Source organism: Sorex araneus, chromosome 5, assembly GCF_027595985.1.
Source record: "Sorex araneus isolate mSorAra2 chromosome 5, mSorAra2.pri, whole genome shotgun sequence".
NCBI lineage: Eukaryota > Metazoa > Chordata > Mammalia > Eulipotyphla > Soricidae > Sorex > Sorex araneus.
In genome coordinates this window covers 194,752,000-194,762,726 of record NC_073306.1, presented here as the reverse complement: position 1 = coordinate 194,762,726, position 10,727 = coordinate 194,752,000, and the positions used below count along the sequence as shown (strand labels likewise).

The window sequence follows — 10,727 nt, the reverse complement described above, 5'->3', positions numbered from 1 at the left end:
AGGAAGCTGTGCCAGGAGTGTTCCCTGAGTGCAGAGTCAGGAGTAAGCTCTGAGCACAATGAGCTGTGATCACCTCCCCCCAACCTACCCCCTTTTCAAATATAACTGTTGAGTCTCACATTTCCTTCTTTTGGCATATGTGGGACTGGAAATACATTTTTGGGGGGCTCTGAAAAGCGTTTTCCATTTCTTTTCATAAACACAATGTTCATGTTATAGAGTGTATCTAAGAGTTAGGATGTGACGCAGCCGTCAGTGCACAGTGAGAAATGAGACTATTGCTCCTGTGATCATTTGCAAGATAGTTTTTATTTGCGTTTTTATGGGATGTTTCTTCCCAAAGAAGAACACTAAGAATCTACATCCCTGTATCTTGGTCTATCTTTTGGTAAAACTAGTATGGCGAGAGACGACGATCACAAATATATCAGCATTCAGCTTTTCAAAATCTGTGAAGAGAAAACAAGACAAGAAAACCCATTTATTAGCATCCGTTAATTCAAATGTGTTTGAAGACCGGTTGGGTATTTTTGCTTTGTGATCTTTGGGGTGTCACTTAATAAGCTCATGGTCCTAATTTCATTGCCTTTCAAACAGAGACAATGAGCTCTGCCTGAATGGTGCTAAATGAGATTTCAAATGAGGACTATTTAGTGCTATAGTAGCATTGGTACTCTTCAAAGTAGTTTAGAATTTTAATGATTCTGGATTGTATTTATCACAAACAGAAGCACCATTCAGAAGCAGAGACAATATATGGTATTATAGTATTTCACTTTTGTTTGTGTTTGGTTTTTGAGCTCCACCCCGGTGCTCAGGGCTCACTCCTTTCCAGGACTCTGGGAACCATACGTGGAGTGGAAACACCAAGTCCCAGTAGTCCGAATGATAGGCAGGCACCCTGCTTAGGGAGTATCTCTTTACTCTCTAGCATTTCAAAACCTTCTTTTTAAAGGTTTTTTTTTTTTTTGTATCATGATTTGTCTATTTTAGGCAGTGCTCCTAGCAAGGTGGATTTTTTTGTGGTTGTGAGATCTGTTGCAAGGCTAATCTTAGCATTGCTAAACTATGCCGTCCTATCCTGCCTCGTAGGACATGCAGTAGGTGTGGCCCCGGAAAGGGTAACATTCCTGCTCTGTTAGGGGCATCCATAACCCCTGGGAGTTAATGACCTTAGAGGTACTAGCTAACTTGTGTTGGTAAAGTTCCTGATTAAAAGTGAGTAATAGCGATAGCACAGTGGTTGGGCTTTCGCCTTTCACTCGGCCAACCCATGTTCGATTCCTCCACCTCTCTCGGAGAGCCTGGCAAGCTACGGAGAGTATCGAGCCTTCGCGGCAGAGCCTGGCAAGCTACCCGTGTGTATTGGATATGCCAAAAACAGTAACAATAAGTCTCATAATGAGAGACATTACTGGTGCCCGCTCGAACAAGTCGATGAGCAATGGGATGAAAGTGACAGTGACAATACTCACAGAAATAAACACATTTTAGTCTTATTAACAGAGGTCAAATATGTAGACATTTGGTGAAGAATTTGTTAGAATCAACTAGCTTGACCTTTAAGTCTATGAGTTTTATCATAAGATTAGGTTGATATTTTCAATTTTTGGCTTTGAAATATTTTGAACTCTTTACACACCATGATTTCAAAAGTGTTTGCATTACAGTCCTCATGGGCTTTTGAAATTCTAACACCAATCTAAGTTTGGTTCTTGAACTAAGAGAAAAAAAGCTTCTCCTCTGCTTTGAACTATTCTAGTTGTTCTTGCTGATTTGTAGCGTTGAGCTTACTTTTGATGTGGGAACCAGAGCAGAACAAGACAAAAATCCCTAATTTTATACACACACTTAGTGGAACATATCTTGGCAAATATTGTTTACCTTGATCTTGGCCGTTGATATATTTGCAATCTCGGTTGAACTTAAGCAGTCTTTGCCTGAGCAGCAGCAGTGGGTGTGGTTGTAGTTGTTGAGGTTGTGGTTGTGGTAATTGTGGCAGCATTTGTAGCGGCAGCATTGTCATGAGCTGCTGCAGTTTGTTTTTGTGAAGCATGATTTTTCAGGAAACGATCCAGGAGAGCTAGAGCGACTGCACGGTTGGGACTATTCTGATTGTGGTAACTATTTGAACTTCCAGAATCTCGTCTATATCTTTGATTATGATTTGAATAAGACTTCATTCCATTCTCTTCAGAGGAACTTCCTCCAGTCTTAGAGAGGGAATACAAAACAGTTATCTTTAGACAGATGAGATATATCAACTTCACAAATTCAAGCTTTAAACATACATTGTCATGTAATAAGTGTAAAGTGTCTAGCTGCACTCCATAAGTAATTCAATGGGGTTGCCAACCAATAGATTAGTTTGAACATTGTCTCGTTTATTAGCTGTAAACTCTTCTGAAAGTCTGCTCTAAAAAAGATTTAGATTTGTAATTTGTAAACTGAAAGTATCAGATTACATGCATATTCCACAAGGGGTAGTGTGTTGTTGGTCAAAGAACTACAGAAACATCCTCATAGGGAAAGAAAGCATGCTTTGTGGGTACGGGATTTTCAGAGTGGTTCATATATGACCGCATAAGTATTTAGCTTATCCAATGGATTTGTCAAATTTCTATGTTTTTTCACTGTGGAACAGTGTGTTTAGAATAGCGTCCTAAGATAGGATGCTTCATGGCTAACCTTTTGAGACAGGCTATTCAAGTTTTTATCTAGAGATTCTCATTGGTTGACTCTCATAAATAAAGGGACTTAATGGAGGCTATAGGAGCTTTATATTGTTCTTTTTTTGAGACCCTCAAATATAGTAAGATCCCAAAACATTCCATGATGCCAAGGGATTAATCCATTTGCATAGAGTCACAGACATGAAAAGCTGTAAGGGCAATAAAGCAGCCAGCCCAGTTTCACTGAGAATGCCTCATTTCTGACAGGTTATGGTCACTTTTTGACTAACTGTGGCTATTTACAGGGATTTGGAGTATGGGATTCCCTCAGGATTCCTAGTAAGACTACAGCTTTCCATCTTGTCTTCCCAGGGAATTCTTAGAACTCTAAATGGGAAAATGTTCTCTGCACTGTTTTATGATAGGTCAAGCATAAATTCTCAATGTGATAAATTATTTCATTATTTTTGGGGGGAGGGTGATTGAGGTAGTTGTTTTGGGCTTCACTCCGTGCCAGTGCTCCGAACTTCATCCTAGTTCTGTGCTCAGCATAAGTCCTGGCAGACTCAAGGTACCATAAATGTTTTGGGGAATCAACTCAGGTGGGCTGCTGCAAAACAATTGTACTATCACTTCAGGCCCCTAGGACTCCCTGAACTTTTAGATATGAATAACTGCCTAGATACAGTGAGATGCTGACTCTAAGATGGAGGAATATATTTACCAATATCATCCTAAGCTTTCAAAATAGGTTCAAGTGTTCATTTTTTTGTTGTGATTATAATTATTTTTTAAATATCAGAAGTACTTGGGCAGTAAACTAAGACACCAGCCTTTGAACATCACTGTGCAATTGAGACAATGACTTATTGCTTTTAGAGACCAGCCTTATAAGGACATGGGGACCAGAGGACAGAGTTTTCTCTTCAATAATCCCACTAGAACCTGTTTAATGCAGTGACTCTGACTTCATCTCCTAACATTTTCTTGGGTAGGTTTACACAAATGTCTTTGTCTGTTATCAACTCCCTAGACACAGTGAATTAAAGTGTGAGAATGTAGATAGAAGCACAAATGAAACTTACTTGTCTTTGTCCGTTAGGTCCGTTATGTCCGTTTTGTCCGTTAGGTCCGTTATGTCCGTTTTGTCCGTTAGGTCCGTTATGTCCGTTTTGTCCGTTAGGTCCGTTATGTCCGGTTTGTCCATTAGGTCCGTTATGTCCGGTTTGTCCGTTAGGTCCGTTATGTCCATTATTTCTATTCCCATATCCTTCGTCGCACTAAAACGAGATGGGGAATACAAATGTGCATTCAATAATCAGACTAGAACATCTTTGCAGCTCAACCATAACTATCACAATTATATATGGAGATAATATATAGTTTCAGGTGAGTGAAGTGCTGCACAATTTTAGAAACTTGGTCTCATCATTATCCATGAGGGACCTTGTAACACAGTCTTATTTAAAAAACGCTCAGTTGATTTTTGAGATCGGAAAACAGAAACCTTCCTGTTTCTCAATATTTTCATCACTGCCAGTTTATCTCCAGTTTCTAGGTAGTGTTGATTTTTTCAAAACACAATGTTGCTCAGGGCTTCCTCCTGCCTCTGTACACAGTGATCACTCTGGCAGGGCTTGGGAACCCTATGGGATGCCTGGAATCAACCGGGCTCACTACATGCAAGGCAAGTGCCTCCATTGCTCTGGCCCTGGGAATGCTGACTTGGCTTTTTTTTATCCTATTGTTACCATTAATTCAGATGCCAATTCTGAGTCCTGCTATGGAACAGACATCTTTACGAATGTGCCATAAGGTAAAGCCAAGCTTTTTGTAGGGGGAAAAAATAAGACTCAAAGCAGTATCTAACCATTTCCAACAATTTGGAAAATACACTCTTACATTTGAACATCAAGAAAAGTTACAGAATGTATTGTTTCAGGGAGTGATGAAACATCTACATCTGTGTATATATATATCTATTTAAAATGGAATTACAGTGAGATACAGTTACAAGGTTGAGCATAATCGGGTTTCAATTATGTCATGTTCCATCACCCATCCCTTCACCAGTGTACATAATCCACCACCAATATTCCCAGGTTGTCTCCTGCCCTAATCCATGTCTGCCTCTGTGGCAGGCACTTGTTTTTCTCTCTCTTTCACTTTCTCTCTGTCTCTCTCTCTCTTTCCTCTTTTTTACTTTCAGGCATTATGGCTTGAATACAGATACTGAAAGATTATCATGTATATCTCTTTACCTACTTTTAACACTCCTTTCTTGTCCAGGGATGAAATCTATATTTTATAAATATAGATTTTTATATATGTGACTGGCTTTTTTATAATGCTAACTTTAGACAATATCTCCTTTATATTTACATATAAAATTTAGGTATTTATATAATTTTGGCATACATACATGTTCTGAAAAATGTTAGTGCAACTGTCAAGTGTATATTCTCTTGCTAAAGTTTAGAATTATTATCTAGAGTTTAGAATTTCTGAATTTACCTTATTAATTACATAGGTTTTAATTAAGAAAACTTTCCATCAATTTTCTTCATACAGTTTTCTTTTCTGGGGAGCCATCCAACCACTAAATGACAACTGTAAATGTTGCTGCAATGTAGTGTCAGAACTCACAATTTAAATGCAGGACATTGCACAAGCCTGATAACACATCCCAAGAATTCTAGACTCCACATACTTGAGGCATGCTATTCAACCTTTTATCTAGAAAAAGTGTCTCCTTGATTTACTGTCATGAATAAAGCGAATTAACTGAGGCTCTCGTAGCTTTATTTTGTTCTCTTTTCTAGACCCTCAAATACAGTGAGGACCTAGGAATGTTCCATAATGCTGAGGGATTAGTCCATTTGTACAGACTCACAGACATGAAAAGCTGTGAGTCTGTACAAATGTAAATCAGCCAGCACAGATTCCCTAGGAATGCCTCATTTCTGATGGCTTATGGTCACTTTTCAGCTAGTTGCCTCTATTATATGGACTTTAAGTTTGCATTTCCTGCAGGGTTCCCAGGAAGTCTAGGGTTTCCCATCTTGTCTTCCCAGGGAATCCTTAAAATTCTACATGAGAAACTCTGTTTACTGATAGGTCAAGCATAAATCTTTAGTCTGAATGCATTGTCTTCTTTCTTTTTTTTAAGGGACCATACGCTGTTGATTTTGGGTTTCACTCAGTGCCAGTGCTCAGGGTCACTCCTGGCTCTGCACTTAAAAATGACTCCTGGCATGTTGCAGGTAATATATATCGTCTCAGGAATTCACTTAAAAATCTCAAGTGAATTTGATTCCTTTAAAAATCTTCAGTGAATTCCATTATTCTTGAGGAAAAAAGTAAGCACAATTGTCAAGTATAATTGTGGCAGGACTCAAGTAACTTTATCTCATTCTTTCATTTTAACATTGAGTGCAGGTGATGAGAACTAGAACTAACAGAGAGGCAAAACGAGTTTTTAGTGTTAAAAAGTCTTTCCAGATGATACTGACTGTTTTTATTCTATAGAAAATAATTGGCTTTGAGTCTAGAAAGTAGCTTCTTTTTGTGGAGAATCCTAAGAAATGTTCCTATTGAATAATCACCGGTATGTGTAATAATGAACTATAGCAATAGCACAGCAGTTAGGGCATTTGCCTTGCGCACAGCTGACCCGGGTTCGATTCTTCTATCCTTCTTGGAGAGCCGGCAAGCTACTGAGTGTATCCCACCCATACAACACAGTCTGGCAAGCTACCCATGGCGTATTTGATATGCCAAAAACAGTAACAACAGGTCCCACAACGGAGACGTTACTGGTGTCCCCTCAAGCAAATCAATGAGCAAAGGGACTACAGTGCTACGACAGTGAAGTGCTATGTGTAATAAAAACTGTATGGTACTTGAACAAAGTCAGAGTCGCAGACCAATGGAAGAGGGTGGAATATCCTGACACACACCCTCAAATATATGATCATCTAATCTTTGATAAGGGCGCAAGAAATGTGAAGTGGAGCAAGGAAACCCTCTTCAACAAATGGTGCTGGCAAAACTGGACAGCTACATGCAAAAAAATGGGCTCAGATCTCTACCTAACACCATGTACAAAAGTCAGGTCAAAGGGGATTAAAGATCTCAATATCAGACCAGAATCTATAAGGTACATGGAAGATAAGGTTGTCAAAATCCTCCACGACATTGAAGCTAAAGGTATTTTCAAAGAAGACATTCCACTGGCCAAGCAAGTGAAAACAGAGATAGCCAAATGGGACTATCCTAAACTTAGAAGCTTCTGCATCTCAAAAGAAACAGTGGCCAAAATTCAATGACCATCTACAGAATGGGAAAGTATATTCATCCAATACCCATCTCATAAGGGATCAATATAAAGGATATACAAGGCACTGCTTGAACTCTACAAGAAGAAAACATCCAACCCCATCAGAAAATGGGGGGTGGAAATGAACAGAAATTTTCTCAAAGAAGAAATCCAAATGGCTAAAAGACACAAAGAAAATGCTCTACATCACTAATCATCAGGGAGATGCAGATCAAAACAACAATGAGATATTTCACACCGCAGAGACTGGCCCACATCCAAAAGAATAAAAGCAACCGGTATTGGTGCGGAAGTTGGGAGAAAGGGACTCTCCTTCACTGCTGATGGGAAAGCCGACTGGTTCAGCCCTTTTGGAAAACAATATGGACTATTCTCAAAAAATTAGAAATTGAGAACCCATTTGACCCAGCAATACCACAGCTGGGAATATATCCCAGAGATGCAAAAAGGTATAGTAGATATGACATCTGCATTTGTATGTTCATTGCAGCACTGTTTTCAATAGCTAAAATCTGGAAAAAATGGGAGTGCCCCAAAACAGATGAATGGTTAAAGAAACTTTGGTACATCTATACAATGGAATACAATGCATCTGTTAGAAAAGATGAAGTCACGAAATTTGCATATAAGTGCATCAACATGGAAAGTATCATGTTAAGTGAAATGAGTCAGAAAGAGAGGGACAGACATAGAAAGATTACACTCATCTGTGGAACAGAATGAGAGACTAACACCCAAGAGTAGTAGAGATTAGAACCAGGAGGTCTGCCCCACAGTTTGGAAAATGGCCTCACATGCTGGAGGAAAAGGCAGCTTAGATAGAGAAGAGAATACCAAGTAGAGGACATTGGGAGGACCCATTCGGGTTGAAAGATGCAAGCTGAAAGCAGACTATAGACCAAACATGATAGCCACTCAATACCTCTATTGCAAACTACAAGACCCAAAAGGAGAGAGAACAAAAGGAAATGCCCGGCTACAGAGGCAGAGTGGGGTGATGGGGGATGGGGTGTGGGTGGTGGGAGGAATACTGGGAACATTGTTGTAGGAGAATGGGCACTGGTGGTGGGATGGGCAAACGATTACTGTATGACTGAAATGCAAACACAAAAGTTCATAAGTTTGTCACTGTACCTCACTGTAATTTACTAGTAAAAAATTTAAAAAAAGATGAGAGACAGAAAAAAAAGTATATTGAGCAAGCAAATACTTATTCATTTTAATACTAAAATCTGAAAAACTTTATTTTTCAATTTCCGGACTTCCTCTTTCCATTACTCATGAAGAGACCAGCATGATAAGAGACATGGTAACTGGAGGAGAGATTTTTCTCTTCACTAATCCCATTAGAACACAGTAAATGCAGTGACTGACTCCATCTCTTAACAGTATCATGAGTCAGTATACACGAATGTCTTTGTCTGTTATCAACTCCCTAGACACAGTGAATTAAAGTGTGAGAATGTAGATAGTAGCACAAATGAAACTTACTTGTCCTTGTTCGTTTTGTCCGTTATATCCGGTATGTCCGTTATATCCGGTATGTCCGTTATATCCGTTTTGTCCGTTATATCCGTTTTGTCCGTTATATCCGTTTTGTCCGTTATATCCGGTATGTCCGTTATATCCGTTTTGTCCGTCATTTCTATTCCCATATCCTTCGCCGCACTAAAACTAGATGAGGAATACCAATGTGCATTCAATAATCAGACTAGAATATATTTGCAGCTCAACCATACCTATCACAATTATATATGGAGATAAGATATAGTTTCAGGTGAGTGAAGTGCTGCACAATTTTAGAAACTTGGTCTCATCATTATCCATGAGGGACCTTGTAACACAGTCTTATTTAAAAATGCTCAGCTGATTTCTGAGATCGGAAAACAGAAACCTTCCTGTTTCTCAATATTTTCATCACTGCTAATTCATCTCCAGTTTTTAGGTAGTGTTGATTTTTTCAACACCCAATGTTGCTCAGGGCTTCCTCCTGCCTCTGTACACAGTGATCACTCTGGAAGGGCTTGGGAACCCTATGGAATGCCTGGAATCAACCGGGCTCACTACATGCAAGGCAAGTGCCTCCATTGCTCTGGCCCTGGGAATGCTGACTTGGCTTCTTTTATCCTATTGTTACCATTAATTCAGATGCCAATTCTGAGTCCTGCTATGGAACAGACATCTTTATGAATGTGCCATAAGGTAAATCCAGGCTTTTTGTAGGGGGAAAAAATAGAGACTCAAAGCAGTATCTAACCATTTCCAACAATTTGGAAAATACACTCTTACATTTGAACATCAAGAAAAGTTACAGAATTTATTGTTTCAGGGAGTGATGAAACATCTATATCTACATCTCTATATATCTATTTAAAATGGAATTACAGTGAGATACAGTTACAAGGTTGAGCATATTCGGGTTTCAATTATGTCATGTTCCATCAGCCATCCCTTCACCAGTGTACATAATCCACCACCAATATTCCCAGGTTGTCTCCTGCCCTAATCCATGTCTGCCTCTGTGGCAGGCACTTGTTTTTCTCTCTCTTTCACTTTCTCTATCTGTCTCTCTCTCTCTTTCCTCTTTTTTACTTTCAGGCATTATGGCTTGAATACAGATACTGAAAGATTATCATGTATATCTCTTTACCTACTTTTAACACTCCTTTCTTGTCCAGGGATGAAATCCATATTTTATAAATATAGATTTTTATATATGTGACTGGCATTTTTTACAATGCTAACTTTAGACAATATCTCCTTTTTTATTTGCATATAAAATTTAGGTATCTATATAATTTTGGCATACATACGTGTTCTTAAAAATGTTAGTGCAACTGTCAAGTGTATGCTCTTGCTAAATTTTATAATTATAATCTAGAGTTTAGAATTTCTGAATTTACCATAGGTTTTAATTAAGAAAACTTTTCATCAATTTTCTTCATACAGTTTTCTTTTCTGGGGAGCCATCCAACCACTAAATGACAACTGTAAATGTTGCTGCAAATGTAGTGTCAGAACTCAAATTTAAATGCACGACATTGCACAAGCCTGATAACATATCCCAAGAATTCTAGACTCCACATACTTGAGGCATGCTGGAGGTGAAAATTTTCTCTTCACTAATCCCATTAGAACACAGTTAATGCAGTGACTCTGACTCCATCTCTTAACATTTTCATGGGTCAGTATACACGAATATCTTTGTCTGTTATCAACTCCCTAGACACAGTGAATTAAAGTGTGAGAACATAGATAGAAGTCAAATAAAACTTACTTGTCCTTGTTCATTCTGTCTGTAATATCCATCATTTACATACCCATACGCATCAGCCAACTACAACGAGATGGGAATACAAATGTTTATTCAATAATTAGACTACAATATATTTGCATCTCAAACATACTTATTAATATTATATATGCAATTAAGATATAGTTTCAGGTGAGTGAAGTGAATTTTAGGTGCTTAGTTTCATCATTACACATGAGGGACCTTGGTTCAAGAATGCTCAGTTGTTTTTGGATATCTGCAAGCAGAAGCCTAACTGTTTCTCAATATTTTCATCACTGCTAATTCATCACCAGTTTCTAGGCAATGTTGATGCTTTTCCTATACCAAGTGATGTTCAGGCTTCCTCCTGCTCTGTTCTCAGCAAGCACTCCTGGCAGGTCTTAGGAATCCTATTGAATACCTGGAATCAACCAGGCCCACT

At 38.7% G+C, this 10,727-nt stretch overlaps 1 protein-coding gene across 1 annotated transcript in view; it reads right to left on the bottom strand.

Annotated features, from left to right (window-relative positions):
- Positions 1 to 290: 290 nt before the first annotated feature.
- Positions 291 to 10,727, bottom strand: part of LOC129405106 (N66 matrix protein-like) — a 12,194-nt gene continuing 1,757 nt past the window's right edge. The window contains exons 3-7 of the mRNA XM_055140482.1: positions 10,289 to 10,348; positions 8,503 to 8,679; positions 3,758 to 3,952; positions 1,885 to 2,213; positions 291 to 449 (exon numbers count right to left, since the gene is read on the bottom strand). Coding sequence (XP_054996457.1) covers positions 1,926 to 2,213; positions 3,758 to 3,952; positions 8,503 to 8,679; positions 10,289 to 10,348 — 720 coding nt within the window. The 3' untranslated portion in view covers positions 291 to 449; positions 1,885 to 1,925. The remainder of the gene's footprint in view (positions 450 to 1,884; positions 2,214 to 3,757; positions 3,953 to 8,502; positions 8,680 to 10,288; positions 10,349 to 10,727) is intronic.